Source organism: Piliocolobus tephrosceles, chromosome 11 (assembly GCF_002776525.5).
Source record: "Piliocolobus tephrosceles isolate RC106 chromosome 11, ASM277652v3, whole genome shotgun sequence".
Taxonomy (NCBI): Eukaryota; Metazoa; Chordata; class Mammalia; order Primates; family Cercopithecidae; genus Piliocolobus; species Piliocolobus tephrosceles.
Genome location: NC_045444.1, coordinates 127,151,641 through 127,167,975, shown reverse-complemented (window position 1 = coordinate 127,167,975; position 16,335 = coordinate 127,151,641). Strand labels below are relative to the sequence as shown.

The 16,335-nt window shown below is 50.1% G+C and overlaps 2 protein-coding genes across 10 annotated transcripts in view; one reads left to right on the top strand and one right to left on the bottom strand.

The window, feature by feature from the left end:
* The window catches only part of PPP1R7 (protein phosphatase 1 regulatory subunit 7), a 38,926-nt gene extending 24,692 nt beyond the window's left edge, over positions 1–14,234 (bottom strand). For 3 of the 4 annotated variants that reach the window (XM_023195125.3, XM_023195124.3, XM_023195127.3), the window contains exons 1-7: positions 13,557–14,234; positions 10,488–10,616; positions 6,261–6,316; positions 5,558–5,623; positions 4,767–4,897; positions 3,610–3,772; positions 1,258–1,374 (exon numbers count right to left, since the gene is read on the bottom strand). In XM_023195125.3, the coding sequence (XP_023050893.1) occupies positions 1,258–1,374; positions 3,610–3,772; positions 4,767–4,897; positions 5,558–5,623; positions 6,261–6,316; positions 10,488–10,616; positions 13,557–13,653 (759 nt within the window). In that variant the 5' untranslated portion in view covers positions 13,654–14,234. The remainder of the gene's footprint in view (positions 1–1,257; positions 1,375–3,609; positions 3,773–4,766; positions 4,898–5,557; positions 5,624–6,260; positions 6,317–10,487; positions 10,617–13,556) is intronic. The other variant, XM_023195126.3, reaches the window with a different exon arrangement.
* PASK (PAS domain containing serine/threonine kinase) overlaps positions 13,811–16,335 on the top strand; it is a 50,868-nt gene continuing 48,343 nt past the window's right edge. For 5 of the 6 annotated variants that reach the window (XR_003307163.1, XM_026449080.2, XM_026449079.1 and 2 more), the window contains exon 1: positions 14,572–14,714. The gene's annotated coding sequence lies outside the window, so the exon portion shown is untranslated. Of the gene's footprint in view, positions 14,038–14,571; positions 14,715–16,335 lie in introns of those variants that run through there. The other variant, XM_026449077.2, reaches the window with a different exon arrangement.

Sequence of the window (16,335 nt, the reverse complement as noted above, 5' to 3'; positions counted from 1 at the left end):
TAACAGGGCTGATATTCTCTGTGCAATGGAAGGAATTGCTTCTACCATTGAGCCAAACACTTTAGAATTTAGAACAAGCACAAGAAGAGAAAACCAAACACCGCATGTTCTCACTCATAGGTGGGAACTAAACAATGAGCTCACTTGGACTCGGGAAGGGGAACATCACACACTGGGGCCTATCATGGGGAGGGGGGAGGGGGGAGGGATTGCATTGGGGAGTTATACCTGATATAAATGATGAATTGATGGGTGCTGACGAGTTGATGGGTGCAGCACACCAACATGGCACATGTATACATATGTAACAAACCTGCACGTTATGCACATGTACCCTAGAACTTAAAGTATAATTAAAAAAAAAAAAAAAAAAAAAAGAATTTAGAATAAGCTTCACCTTCTGAAGAAGTCCCCTTTGGCTAAAAACCATCTAGGACTGCTATTGGGGCAGCGGGTGGAAAAAATCAAAAACATGGCACTTAAGAATGAAATTTTTGGGGAGGCCAAGGCAGAAGGTTCGCTTGAGTCCAGGAGTTCAAGACCACCCTGGGCAACATGCGGAAACCGCTTCTCTACATAAAATACAAAAATTAGCCAGGCATGGTGGTATGTACCTGCAGTCCCAGCTACTTGGCAGGCTGAGGAGGGAGGATTACTTGAGCCCAGGAGTGTGAGGTTATAGTGAGCTATGAATGTACTTGTCAGTGCACTCCTGCCTGGATGACAGAGTGAGACCTTGTCTCCAGAAGAAAAAAAAAAAGGCCAGGAGTGGTGGCTCATGCTTATAAACCCAGCATTTTGGGTGGCCAAGGCAGGAAGATTACTTGAGGTCAAGACTTCAAGACCCGCCTAGGCAACACAGTGAGACCTCATCTCTTCCATGCCCCACCCCCTTGACAAAATATTAGCTGAAGGTGCTGGTGCATGCCTGTAGTCCTACCAACTTGGCAGGCTGAGGTGGGAGGTTGGCTTGAGCCCAGGAGTTGGAGGCTGCAGCGAGCTATGATAGCACCACTGCACTGCAGCCTGAGTGACAGATAAAGACCCCGTCTCTAAAAAAGTGAAATAAATAAATAAAAAAGAGAATCAAGTTTTTGCTTGGCACAAGTATGTATAAAGTCTGTGACATCTAATGTTTCAATTGTTTACTAAGAGTGAAACAAAGTGCCAATTGTGAAGGATAAAAACTAAGGTTGTGTTCAGCAGCACTGGCCCTGCCAGTGCTTGCAGGGACGGGCGGCTCAGGAAGCTCTGTACCTGCATACTGAGGACTGTCAGGTTGGTGAGCGCATCCAGGTTCTGAAGTTTAGTAATTTTGTTTTTCCCCAAAAACAAACTCTCCAGGTTGGTTAAGGTGTCAATATTTTCAATTGCCTGTGGAAAAGACAGAACAGCAATGAGTACTGCAGTTGACGGGCTGCGCCAGGCAGCCAGCAGGTGACTGGACTGGGGCAGAGCTGTCAGGGCTTCAGTTCTGTGATGTGGGGTTAGTGATGTATCTGCTAAGACCTCCAGTGGAAATCCTACTTGAAGGCAGAATACAAGAATGGCGAGTCCAAGACTGTCTTGAGCTCACTTCCAACCCTCAGATTTTCTGGGGTGCTGAGGAACAGTCTCAGAACCCAGAGACCAGCAGATTCCCAAGTCCCTTCCAGTTCTAAACTTGTGAGCTGACACATTAAAATGTCCTCCCGCTGGGCGTGGTGGCTCACACCTGTAATCCCAGCACTTTGGGAGGCTAAGGCGGGCAGATCACAAGGTCAGGAGATTGAGACCATCCTGGCTAACACAGTGAAATCCCGTCTCTACTAAAAATACAAAAAAATTAGCTGGACATGGCGGCAGGTGCCTATAGTTCCAGCTACTCAAGAGGCTGAGGCAGGAGAATGGCGTGAGCTTGCAGTGAGCCAAGATTGAGCCACTGCACTCCAGCCTGGGCAACAGCACGAGACTCCGTCTCAAAAAAAAAAAAAAAGTCCTCCGAAGAGCCTCAGTCTCTACAGAAGTGAGGTATGGGGCACTCTGACCTTAAGTCTTTGAAATCCTGGGACCCTCACTTAGGATTCCTGGGGGGCCCTCACACCACAGCACTCTGCCCCTCTTGCCCAGTTTCCACACCCGCCTACAGCATTCTTCCTTGCTGTGATCATGTGCTCCTCTATTCAACCATAAACCTCCGGAGGCAATGACCATGCTGCCGTCTGATCTCCCCATGGTGACTTGCCTATAACAAGATGTTTAATGACTGTTTATTGATTGGACTTCAGTTTCCCTCCTCTGTCAGTTCACGCTCCCTCAGAACAAGTCATTCTTTAAATATTTCAGCAGACACAAAAGAACCAGATGAGGTGCTTGCTAACCAGGAGGGGACTCCAGGATGGAAGATGGTATGCTAATCCACACACCACTGCAGGACTTGGTGGGGCGGGGGCATCCTCACCAGCTGTAGTCTGCATTAATTTGTGATGAGCCACTGTTCCCCTAGAAAGTTCCACAGTCAGACACTTGGTAAAGTGCGGACATCTGGGCTGCTCTCTAGTTTTAAATGTGCTGCTTTGCTATTTGTGGCCATGAGATCTCTAACAATAACTGTCAAGAGACTCTTGCCAAAACCACCCTCCCTTGGTTTGTATCCTGTCCAAGCTCTCAAGGGCCCAGGACAGACATAGCATGCTGTAATACTTTCAGAAGCCAAACACAGGGGCATTTTGAACATGGGGCAGGGTCGAATGTGCTCAGAAACACCTGCCAAAGCCACTAAGCAAGGCCGGGGGAAGCATAGGCTCTGTGCCATGACCCTGATTAGGAGCCAGGCAGGGGGCTTGAATGCTCTTCTGGCTGACAGAAGTCCTCCTCCCTGCCCACGGGAACCCTCCCCACTCTCTGCCTGGCAGATCCACCTTCAACGTCAGTCCTCCTGGGACGCCTCCCGCATATTCCCCTCCAACACATGACGGTGGTTGTGAGTCAGCTGGTGAAGACTTGATCCTGCTTCTGTGGAACACCAGATCACTTTTCCAAAGTCTTTTATTTCCATTCTGTCCCACGTTTTCAAGGTCAAATGGATCCTGAGAACAGATCTAATCCTGCGGGGGACTGTGTCCCAGGAGTATTAAGCCATCCAGGGAGGAAGGCCCAACTCAGCACTGCCTTTGGGAGTGTGTCAGCATCAAGAGGCTTTCTAAAGCCCCTGGTATGTACATCAGTTCACTTCAAGTGACCACTTTGCTGGGCTTGGGAAACTTTCATCTCAAAGAAGCATGCCAGAGAAGATTACCACGAGTAAGTCCAAGAGCAAGGCATTCATGTCGGCTGGTTCATCTCAGGCAGAACGTAACTGGGAATGGTGTGATTTAGGGTCATGATTTGGATGACGAGCAACTGAAATCTATGTGCAGAAGAAAGGCTAGACCACTCAGGACTTACTGATACTGACTTCTAGTTAGCATTTTTTCTTTAAAAAAAAAAAAATTTCATTGTTCATGAAAAAAATCACAGCATCATAAGAAATGCATACTCACTATGCATTCTACATACACCCACTGAGTCCGCACACAACCTGCCAGCTGCCTCTCCCTGAATATACTAGTCAGGGCTGTCTGCACCTACCCGGATGCGGTTAGATCCCAGCTCTAGCATCTGTAGTTGATGTAAGTTGCTTAAGTTCTCAATTTTACTGATTTTATTGTTGACCAAGAAGAGTTTTTTCAGTCGTGTCAACTTGTCAACCCCTTCGATGTTTCTCAGCAGATTAAAAGAAATATCTAGAATCCTGAGAACAACCAGAACAGTTTTTTAAAAAAATTACATGAGCATAGGTTGCAGAGAACTCACAATTCAACCACCCTAAAGGTAGCATCCCCATTAGGGGTCTGCAGTCACTGTGGGGCGGGGCAGAGCGGGGTGGGGTGGGGCAGGGGGTGCGGTCTGTGCCCCTGCTGCCGCCTGGCTCACACTGATGCTGTCATGAAGGATTCGGAGGCTGCCCAGGAGCCCGGAGCAAGCCAGAGGCAGCCTACAGGCTCCTGATGCCCTGGCTCCCAGCATGGTATTTGAGGCAGAAACTGTTTCATTCACACCTGTGCCCATGACAGGACCTTGCACCAGGCTCTGCACACAGAAGGGGCCTGAGAAGTACCGAATTAGAAACAAAACAAGCAAAAATGAATAAGCAACAAAGGGTAGAAATCCAGGTAAAGTTACAACTAGGACCTGGCTCCTTCTTTTTTAATTTTAATTTTTGTAGACAGGGTCTTGTTATGTTGCCCAGGCTATCTTGAACTTCTGGGCTCAAGTGATCCTCCCAATTTGACCTCCCAAAGCACTGAGATTACAGGTATGCACCACTGCACCTGGTGTAGGACCTGACCCCTTAAAATAGAAATGTCTCTTTTTTTTTTTAAATTTAAAAAAAGAGTATTCAAAAGGCAAGAGGAAATTCTGGATTAACTTTCCCCTCTACCAATCTCAGTATCCTCTGAATGGAGGCTTTTCCAGAAGTCCCCACTGCAGCCTTCCCATCAAAGGTTTACTTTGCAAGTCAGGATTGTCCAGGAAGCCGAAGACATGCATGAAGCCAATGTGGCCTCCTGGAGCCCTGAACATAGCAGGCAGAGACTCGGGATTCAGATGCAGGGCAGGACCCTGTGGCAGAGGCAGCCTCTTAAGGGCTAAGAGCCAGCAGGAGGTTGGCTCTGGAGAGACTGGACACCCCCCACCCAGTGGCCTCCCCACCATGCTGTTCTCCTGTGGGTCTCATGACTCACTCCAGCTCTGTTAGCGCCTCCAGATTCTCAATCTTCTTGACCTGGTTGTCGTAAAGATCCAGCTCTCGAAGACTCTGTAGCTCCTCCAGATTCTCAATGCATTTAATTAAATTTTGGCGGAGGCAGAGAGTCTGGGGGATGGGAAGAGGACAATTGACACAGGCACGGGGAGGCCACGAGGCCTCAGCTGGTCCTGGAGGACACAGGACAGGCCTTTCTGGTGGAAGGACGTGTCTTCATTCTCCTGCTGCTTCCCAGAAAGGTGCTGATCTTTGAGAGGTAGGTGGGCAAGGGCACTAAGCTAGAATTCTCAACACACCCGAGGATGGACAGGAACCCAAAAGGAGGCAGGAGGCAGGCCCCCCACCAAGCAGGCCTAGTCGAGGAGGGAGGCGTTGGCCTGGGATATGGGTGTTTGCCACTTCCTGGCAGAACATAAAAACCTATGGTGGGCTCAATTTTGAGAAACAAATTCAAATGAGATGCACGGAGGACCATACAATTCACTGAGTGCCTAATTGAACACAGGCACAGAACTGAGGCAGGCCAGAGTCACAGGTCACTGGCCGCCTGAGCTCAGGAGAGCCAGCCCCAGGGCTGTGCCTCAAGTCCCTCGACTGCTGTCTCACACTTACTATTCTCCCAGTAAAGGCCTGCTACAAGGTGGAGGCAGCCACGCCTCCCACAGGCTGGGCCAAAGACCACAACTTAGGACTGATTGCTCGATTCTGGACTTATCCACATCCTATGGGTGATATGGGTCATAGTCCCCTCATAAAAGTCCCTCTCACCTTCACTTTCTTCAGTACCTCAAATCCTTCAATCTTCCCAATGCGACAGTGATTCAAATCAACATCCTGAAACAAAGCGGAAATCTATACTCGGCTATAGCAAAGTGGCTGGAGACCTGTGTCCTAGAAGAGGAGCCATCAGAGGAGGCCTGGGAGTGGGCAGCAGCGGGGGAGGCAGTGCCAGGTGGGTCTGCAGCAGACAGATGTCGGTGACAAGGTGTGCTGCGGGGGCTCTTTGGTTTAGTGATGACTTAGTTTTATGTAAACTGGCCCTTAAAATGATTGGTACATGACATCTTTTTCTCATTCCCTAGATCCTGTATGCACAAAACATAAGCTCAGGCTCTGAGGATATGCACCCCATCCCATCACCTTCAGAGACACGCTGTGGGCTCAGGAGGCCCAGCAGCCAGGCCAGTCATACACAGCCTGCGGCTGTTGGGACCCTCAAGTATAATGTAATCATCAGACCCAGAGAATGTATGAGTCAAAGGCATCCCATCTGCCACACAATCCTCAAGGACCAAACAGACATGGGGATAACCATCACTGGTAAGAAAAACAACATGAACACAGGACTCTGATCCAACCAAGGGAGGCTTGGGCAGACTCTTTAGGGAAGTAACTTACTAATCTCATACAAGATAACCTGACAGGGCGGCCCATCACCACGCCCAAGGCCGGGCTGAGCAGGCAGCATTACCTCTGCATCTCTGTCCAGGTTGATGGTTTCCATGTCCACAGGCAGCTCATGTTCTTCTGAAAAAAATTAGAAAAAGAGGTTTGTTCAGAACCCCATTAACAGGAGGCATTGGTGAAGAGCTGCTTCTGGCCGAGGTCTGGGGCTGTTTGGTGCCCAGATCCAGCTCAAATCCTGAGGAGGAACCCATGGGAAGGTTTGCTGAGGACCTGGAGAATGTGGCAAGGTTGAACCCTGCTCCAACAATAGTGATGTTTTAAGCATTCTGAATTCCCTGAATTCAGATATTGGCAAAGGTCTCCAAACATCCATCTGTGCCTCTGAACTTCCTGAGAAGGGAAATATGTTTTGAAGCTGTTAGTGGGAAGGAGGGGAGGAAGTAGCTGAGTGCAGGTGAGCAGGGCAGCACTACTGCCTTTCCGTGACTCCCAGAGCCGCAGAACTGGCAGCCTGCCTCCTACGTAGCTTTTCTCCATTTGGTTGTGGCAATAAACCAGGCCATTAGAATCTAGATCGTGCTGGGCACATCAGATGCTCTAGGATGGGCCTTTTAGTGCTTTGGAAGGTGGCCCAGCATCTACAAACACTTCCCTCTACAAAGAGCAAAACAAAACAAAACATAGTTCAACAGATAGGATCAAAGAGGTTCACTGAATAATTTAAACACACTTCTCAATGGGGAGACTGATGAACTCACTCCAGCAGAGAAGCCCATTGGATTTCACGAGGACTCTCCACCCCAGAGCCGGCCTCCTCTGTGCGGAGGAGGCAGAGAGAGCTGCTCTCCCTGCTGAGGCGACAGACTCCCTGTTAAGCACTTCCTCGTTTCATTTCATTGGAACCTACTTCAGCATATGTGCTGAAAAGGACTAAGACACACACAGATGCACACGCACACTCATGCACAAAGACACATAGGCACGTATACACACTATACAGACACACGCATGCACATCAGTGGTATACAGACTCATGCAGACACACAAACACGCACACTCACCCTTTAAAACACTTAAAAAATTAACAGTAATTTCTCAGTATCACCAAAGATTGTCAGTGTTCGCATTTCCTCAACTGTCTTAACATTTCTTTCCTTAGTTCACTTGCATTATGATCCAAATAAGGCTGTATATTGTGACTAAATGGTATTTCTCTTTTTAAAAATTTTTTTAAATTATTTTTTTTTTTTTTAAGAGACAGAATCTCTGCTGCTCAGGCTGGAGTACAGTGGTGTGATCATAGCTCACTGCAGCCTTGAACTTGTGGGCTCAAGTGATCCTTGTCTTGGGCTCCCAGGAAGCTGCAACTACAGGTGTGAGCCACCATGCCCGGCGAATGTTTTAAAACCATGTTTTGTACAGTCAGGGTCTCGCTATGTTGCCCAGGCTGGTCTGGAACTCCGAGCCTCAAGTGAACCTCCCACCTTGGCCTCCCAAAGTGCTAGGATTATAGGCACGAGACACTGCACCCAGCCCAGCATTTTTCTTAAACTTCTTTTTTCCCCTTGCATTTTTCTGTTGTAGGAAAACGAGCTTGTCTTGTAGTGCTTCTCCCAGTCTGGATTCTGTCAATTATACCCATAGGATGCTCTTTCTCCTGTAAACGGATTGTCACTGTCACTACCTTACAGGGCTGTCAGTGCTCTTACTGTGGCTCTTCCTAGAGCAAACGTGCACTTGTTTCTGCAGTGGAGTGAGCTCACACAGCCCTGAACCACATGCCAAGGGCTGGCTCCTCACCTCACCTGGAGGCCTCTGAGAGGAGCACTTGACATCAGACCAGCTTAACAAAGTAATGATCCCACATGGCTGCATTCACTTCAGTTTTTCCACTGTGCCTTTTCTATAACCATCAACTGTGGTTAGTTAAAAAAAAAGTTTACTATAGTTTATCCACAACTGTACAGGATACCAACCAATCTAAGAATTAAATAAAAGGAACTGGGCAAAACCAAGAGATAGATACAAATCACCCCAAAAGACAGTGTCAAGTTCATAAGCTCAGGAAGTTGCACTGGAAGAGGCACTACAATTAAGGCAGGGTGCCCAGGTCACGTAGTCCAAACCAGGACCCTTTGAGAGCAGAAGGGCACAGTTATGCCGGGCCGGCAGGCAGAAACCAGCTGTGCCAGGCTCCTCAGGACACATGGTCACATGGCTTTAAGGGGTCTTGTTTGTAATACATCCAGCATGGCTGGCCGCTCACCACTCAGAATGTCAGCTAACCTCTGAAACAAGCTTTCCAGCCTACAATGCCCTTCTGAGTGAATTATAGATTCATTATATTTTAAAAATAATTTAGGGAGAATAGGTAGAAGGTAACAGTTGACATGATTAAATTTGTTTTAATTGAATTTAAGACTTAAACAAACACAGATAGGAGCAAGTCTTGGCTTCTCTAAGGGCTAGAAATGCATACCCAGAAAACTCATAATCAGCTAATCATCTCAAAGAAAAAAACTTGGATTTTTCCAGGCCAGGCCAGCTGGTCTGCCTTGTAGCCGTGTGCCCTTGGACAAGCTGCAGAGAGTCTTTCTCATCTGTAACACATTACCACACCTGGGTACTTACAGAACATGAGGACAACATCACTAGCCTGTGCTAGTGACCCAGGGAAAGAAAGCACACAGGACTTGCTCTGCCAACTCTCAAGTCTTCCATAAACACCCGATGTCTCAGCAGCACCCATCTGAGGATAGCGGGGGCTCCTACCGCTCCACTGTTGGTGACTAAGTCAGGCGATAACGGAAGCTTCCATCTATCTCTCCCATGCACTTTATTCCACCCACATCACTTCCAGAATATCAGCTCCGAAGTTCCAAAGTAAATGTAACTGGTACTTTTGTGGTAATCTCCTTTTGCCTTAAAAGTAGGTTGCCATAGTTACCAAACATCTTTGCTGGCACAGAGAGCACAATGTTATTTTAAAAATTAGGTTTGTTTCTTTGTAAATTTATTTTATTTTTATAAAGGATGCATGATTATTCATACATTGTATACAAATCTAGAAAATGCAAAATGTATAGATCCTTCTTAAACCTGCTGTTTGGACAGACTCAGCCCGTTTGATGTTTTCTTTCTTTAGCAGGTAAAAGTACATACATGCACGCATACTGTTCAGAAACTTGCTTTTTTTTTTGAGATGGAATCTCGTTCTGTCACCTGGGCTGGAGTGCAGTGGTGTGATCTCAACTCACTGCAACCTCTGCCTCCTGGGTTCAAGCAATTCTCCTGTCTCAGCCTCCCAAGTAGCTGGGACTACAGGTGCACACCACCATGCCTGGCTAATTTTTCTTTTTTCTTTTTTTTTTTGTATTTTTAGTAAAGACAGGGTTTCACCATATTGGCCAGGCTGGTCTTGAACTCCTGACCTCAAGTGATCCAACCGCCTTGGCCTCCCAAAGTGCTGGGATTACAGGCGGGAGCCACAATGCCCAGCCATATCTAGGCACTTTAGAAGTCAATCCTCAGGCCTATAAAAATGGTAAGGCAAGACTCAGAAATAATTTCTCTCAAGAGATTAAAGGTTTCTATTGCTATGGTAGGACACAGAAACATAGCAGTCAACCATAACGTTTATTTCAAATCTGGCTTCCTAAACATATGGTTAATAAAACAATGTTGCGGTTCTTTTCTTTCTTTCTTTTTTTTTTTTGAGACGAAATCTCTCTCTGTCACCCAGGCCAGAGTGCAGTGGTGCGTTCCTGGCTCACTGCAACCTCTGCCTCCTGGGTTCAAGCAATTCTCCTGCCTCAATTACCTGAGTAGCTGGGATTACAGGTATGCGCCGCCACGCCCGGCTAATTTTTGTATTTTTTGTAGAGACGGGTTTTCACCATGTTGGCCAGGATGGGCTCGATTTCCTGACCTCATGATCTGCCCACCTCGGCCTCCCAAGGTGCTGGGATTACAGGCATGAGCCACCACACCCGGCCAACAATGTCGTGGTTCTGTCTCAGATGGCATACTAGTACCAATATCCGTGCTAGGATTTGCCTTCAGTGGAACTGGAAAAAAACCACATACTTTTTGCAAATGCTGTCAATGAGTCAGCCTGCTGAGGGAGCACCTCAGAGAGCACATCCACCTGCCCTGGCCCACTGAGGGCCCCTAAGGAGCACGGCAGTCCTTCCCCAGACCACACATCACCCACACCCAGGGACAGACTATATGCAGCACAGCCCACATCCCCCAAAAAGCAGATGTCCCCCAAGGGAGCTGGGCCTGGTACCTTCTGGGTCCTCCTCCCCCCGCTCCTCCCCATCCTTCAGGCTCTGTTCACTGAGGTCTGCCACGATGCCACGGCTGTGTTTCTTCCCTTCCTCATCGCCGGATTCTTCGGACTCGACCCGCCTGTCAACTGAACCCACACAAGTCAATGAGAATTCACATCCAATTTATGGGACTTCAAGGAACATATAATAAACACCCAGTTGTAAGTCAAAAGGACTTCATTTAAACATGTTTGTTGAATCCAGTTCAATAACCATTTGAGTGTCTCCCACGTCCCAGCACCACTTGAGGCCGCAGGGAGAATGGGGAGCAGAGTGTGGAGCCCACATGGATACTTAGGTGAGGAACACACTACTTCTGCCCTCAAGGAGCTTGTGAAGAATTGCCCAGTGTTCTGAAAGCCTTGGATCACTTGTGATTAAATCCACTAAGGGAACCAGGTAGTGAAGCACCTCCTGAGTGCCTTTCACTTTCAGGCTGGGTGACCACCACTGTGACTCTTCTGCCACATACCTCCATCCACGCTCTACTATTCATCTGGCTAAGAAAACCAGCCAAGTTCACAGGCCCACATTCTGAAACAAATCAAGACTAACTCAAATCAGATTGTGGGCAGGGAGGATCACTGAGGAAGAGGAGAATACAGCCAGTAGTGCTGACCATCCACAGAAAGCTCACTGGTGTGAAATGAGCTTTCACACTGGACACTGGACAGAATGTTAGCAACTCAAGGCTTTTAAAGGTTCATAAATATTTTTTGAATTAAAGAATAAGGCAATTAAATGTGTCAGGCAAAAATTATTTGGTAAGGTTGTCAAATCATTTTTCTTTTTTATAACTTTACTCATGATCTCTTTTGGAAGTCTGTCGGGAAAACATGAGGCACTAACACATTACTTGGAATTATCAACCATACTGAAAATAGTCTCTTTCCTGACTATGGTTTATCTACAAAGAGATGTGCTCTTTGAGGGAAAAAGTTCAATTTCAGCTTTGTACTTCCTGCTTAGCCTAGCAAAGTAAAACCCAAGAAAGGATTGCTGTATAAAACAGGTCCTCATAAAACCCAGCTCCAAACCCTCCAAATCCATCTCTTCTTCCCTACCCCCGCAATGACGGTAGCTCAGTTATTTGTTAGCTGTGGCCTGTGCTCCTGCCCTGCCTCCTAACTCATCTCTCTGCGACTTGTCTTGCCTTGTTTAACCTATTCTCCATTGCCAGAGAGTCTGATCTAATTCTAAAATCCAAATCTGATCTTTGAGTCCAAAAGTATTTCTGGAATGCTCTTCCTGAGTTTGCATCTTGCTGCTAGAGATGCAGGTTTGGCAAATCATTTCCATTTGAAAGCCTCAATCGCCTAGTCTGTGGAAGGGAGCTAGTACAGAACCTATGCCTCAGCGAGTTGCTGTCAGGGTTAAATTAGAAAAGGCACAAGAGCAGTTAGTACATGCATGACATGCAGTAGATATTCAACAAATTAGTCACCACTAGGCACAGGTCACTTGGTGGTCCAGGCTCAGGGAGAGAAAGTTCTTATTGCATGACAATCTGGTGCAAAAACCCCAGGAAGAGGAGGAGTGGTGTGAGGTTAGGAGAGGCTTAGCTAATGAAGGTTGGCCAAAGTGAAGCCTGAGGGCAGCAGAGAGGGTCTGGAACATGGGACAGTGGATCAGAATGTAAGAAAATGACTTTGGTGTACTAGGGATGATGGGCTGGGGAGCAGGGACAATGAATCTAGCCTAGAGATGATGAAGGTCTGAGTTAAGGTACTGGCAATGGGAATGGAGGACACATCGATGATTTGGAGATTATTTTTAAAAGTAAAAGTCAGAGCTCCTTGACTAATAGGACATGGGTGGGAGTGGGACAGAGAGAAAAGCCGGGCTTTTATATTTGTCATTTACCAAGACATGGAAACAGCTGAAGAGGGAGTGGGAGGATATGAAGAGGCACTTCTTACTTAAAAAGACTCTAAGGGTATGAGGTCCAAGATCCTTAACACCACCGCCCCCATCCCCACCACATATGATTTGGTCAAACTCTCCTCCACACCCTTTGACCGCAGCTTTCTTCATCTTGAGTGATTCTTGCTCTTTTCCCTCACCTTATCCCCAACCTCGTTGCCTTCGAGTTATTCTTCAGGCTGCAGCTCAGAGCTGGTCCTGCTTGTGCAGCTCTCACCACTCCCAAACATGTCAGCCCTTTCTTCTGCACCAGTCCTCCTTCCCCAGCTCCACATTCCTCCTCCCCACCACTTTCACATGAGGCAGTGACTGCTCTTCTGGGAGGGCTGTACCCCTCACCAAACCATGGGACCCAAGAGCGCTTAAGCACTTGATGACACAACTGATTCCCCTGTTGGTGGGTGTGTGCACGCATGTTTATACACATACTGCACATGCATGTATGACTGTACCAACAGATATGTAGAAAATTATATATAAATACATGTGTACGTATAACATATACATATATGCATTTGTTTTGTTTTGTTTTGAACAAAATGAATGAGGAGAAAGAAAGTTGAATTTAGACTTTTTGGAACTATGACAGCTTTGAAAACAGGTATCACCTTGTGTAAATTTTCTGGTTCCTTGCTACCCCTTCGCCAACAGTCCTTTCGATTTCAAGAGAAAACCCTTCTCCACCCTCACCACGCGAATCAAGGAGCAGACTCTGGTAGATCCCAGCGCCGAGCCTCAGTTTCCTCGTCAGCTGACCGAGAAGGCTCCCCCGCCTGTCAATCTCAGAGGCTCGGGGCGAGGCTCCAACTGGACTGAATGGAGCCACCGCGTCCCATTCAGCCCCACCCCCGGCCTGGCCTCGCGCCGCCGCTCTACCCCTAGCTCTGAGTCCTTCCCGGCCGCTGCCGCCCCCAGGCCGGGGCTCCCCCGAGGTCCAGAGCCTCCCCCGCTCCCCCGGGTCTGGCTGTCAGCTGTCAGGGGGCCGCGCGGCGGCGGCCGGAGGCGGGACGTGGGGTTTCTCTTAGGCACGGAGCAGTTCCGGCCCGCAGCTACCCCCGCCCGCCCGGCCGGCCCTTGGGCCGCCGCCCGCAGGGGCCGCTCACCCTCCATCATCTCCTGCGACTGTTGCTGCCCCGCGCCGCGTTCCGCCGCCATGTTGGCTGCTCTTCCCCTTTCCGGAATCTGTCGCCTCAGACCCATCAACCAATCAGGGCTCCCGCCTCAGAGTCGGCCCAGCCAATAGGATTCCGGCGCGGCGAGTTCGGCCGCGGCGCGCCTGCGTGTGCTCAGCCCCTCATGGGAGTTGTAGTTTCGTCATGAGGCTGCGCTGCGCGGCGCGCGCCGCGCCTCCCCCGGGGCAGGTAATTTCAGGCAGCGGCGCCGGAACAGTCTGGAGGCGAGAAGCTGAAAAGGAAAGCAGAGGGAGTCGAAGCGGGACGCACCGGCCGTAGCTTCAGGCAGACGGAGTGGACGTCTAAGCAGAGTGGAGAGACGCCCTGGGCTCGAGAGTTGACTTATGTCACTGTCTCGACCTCGGAGGCGTGGAGGGGCCGCGGGCCAGGCGGATCTTTCCGTGGCTGCAAGGTGCGGGCCAGTCCTACGTGCATCCCTGACCTTTGCGAGCCTCGCTGGCTGCGTCTATACAATGGGCCGAACGGCAAGAGCAACAACATTCTCCCGGCGTCCAGGCGCGGATTTTACCCATGCGAAATGCCGCCTTCTCTTGATGCTGAGAGCAGGCGGGCAGGTGCGGGGCACTTGCGCTGGTGGGGCCGCCAGCCGCGCTCCCCTTGCAAACCGTTCCCAGCCCAGTGCGGACGCTGCAGGCTTCGTCTACCCTGCGGAGCCGCCCAGCCCATGAGCGAGCCGCCCCGCGTCCTCCGCCTTCAGAAAGAGGCCTCCAAGAGGCGAGCTGTGCGCTACTTACCCATTTTGATCCCGAGACTGGAGGAAACCGCAGCTGACCGGCCCGGGGGCGGAGGCGCCCATTATTCCTTTGGCTGCTCCGAAGCGCCGTGGGGGGGGGGGGGGGGGGGGGGGGGGCGGGGGGGGGGGGGGGGTTGTCCGGTGCGTCCCTAGCAACCGTTAGCGCGGGCTTCTGGACTCTGGCTTGCTTAGTCCCGCCCATACGCACAAGTGGTTGGTCTGTGGCGCTTGTCAATCGGTGTGAGTCGCTGTGCGATTGGCCGGTGGGATAAAAGCGCGGAGGAGCTCCCTTCCGCAGTGTGAAGCCGGCTTGGCGTGACCCTCGCCTGACCCAGGTGAGATACCTGCGCTAGGGAGAGCGGGCCGGGGTCCGCAATCTCCCGAAGGCCGGTGTAGGGCCTGCGCGACTCCGCGCTCCTGGCCTAGGAGGGTTCGCCGCCCGGCCCGGCCCGGCCCTCAGACGAGCCCGACCGGGTCTCCCGCCCCTGCGCCCTTCACGCACAACCCAGCCAGCGTCCTTTCTGTGCCCAGACCGCGGTGGGGTTGCGGCCGTTGGTCCCGGGCCCCGCGCCCCCAGCGTCTTCGGGGCGCCCTTCAGTGTAGACTGCCTGGCGGGCGCCGCGGCCCCGCGCCTCGGGTCGCCTCGGGACTGTGCGTCCTCTTCACTGCAGCCGCCCTGCGGTCCGGGAGAACCAGCCCAGATCCCGCCACGCTCCCGCGCTGGGCTTGTGGGTCCCTGCGGGCTCAGCCGGCGCCGCGGGGTGGGGGGCGCGCGCCGCCAGCGCTCCTGATTCCAGCCCAGACGTGGACTTGAGCCTTCATCTTTTCACGAGTTTTTCTTTCTCAGACTACGGCAGGGGCCGTCTTGAGACCTTTCTCCTCCTTACCTTCCGCATCAGTACCACTGGATGTCGATTTTTCTCTTAGGGGTTTCCTCTCTTCATCCTTCTGCTGCTACCTTAAGACTTTATATTTCTTGCCTGGATTACTGTAGCCTTTCTTCTGCTTTCCAGCCTTGCCCTGACATGGTCCCTGGAGTAGTCTTTGTAAAATGCGTATCTGGCCATGTTACTCCTAAGCATTAAATCCTTAAAAGTTCATTTTGGGGATACAATTAAGACTGGGCAGGCATAGGAGGCTCTGGGGTCGTGCTTGGCCCCTCCAGGCCCACGTCCATCTACTCTTCTGGGTACTGACCTCTCTGGGAGCCTTTGCCTCTGAAAGACTTCTTCACTCTGCTTGGAAGGGCTCGGCTCTGCAGGTGCCTCCTCCAGGACTGACATCCTTACTGTGTTCTACTGCACTGTTCACCTTTTTGGCCTCACCTGAAACTGGTTCTGCTTTTAATTGTGCAGCTGTGCTGAGAGCAATGGGAGCTATTTGCTTCTTAGCTTATATTCTAGTGGGAGAGAGACAGTTGCTTCTAGAAGTTCACCGAGATGCTCCTTGCATCTGTCCCTGCTTCTGTTTGGTCTGAGGTGGGGTCACTTGGGTCTTCTAGAATCAAAACTAGCAATGGGAATATGGTTACTCGGTGGCACCATTAGGTGCTGTCTGCTGGGTTTGTGTTCTGCAGCTCACCGTGGATACAAAGCTCACAGTGAATACAAAGGACAATTCTAAAAATCTGGGCCTGGAAGTGCAGGCATTTCTGGTTAGCATTTGAATCAAAATTTAGTGATCTAAGGTCGTGTGAAGCCAGACTGTGTTCTTTCTTGAGGCCAGGCTGTGGCTGTGGAGAGCACGGGAGGTTCGAGGGGCCGGTGCTGCTCAGTGACTAACTGGCCCTGCGGACGGACCTCAGACGCCCCAGGAGGCATGGCAGGGGAAAAAGGATACATCTTTCCTGCTGTCCTCCCCGCTCTGGCAGAGGGTCCCATCAATTTCCCTCCTGCATAGGCTTGTAATTCACAGTAACCTAATTAAATTTCCACATCTTGATGTTTCAACTTTAGT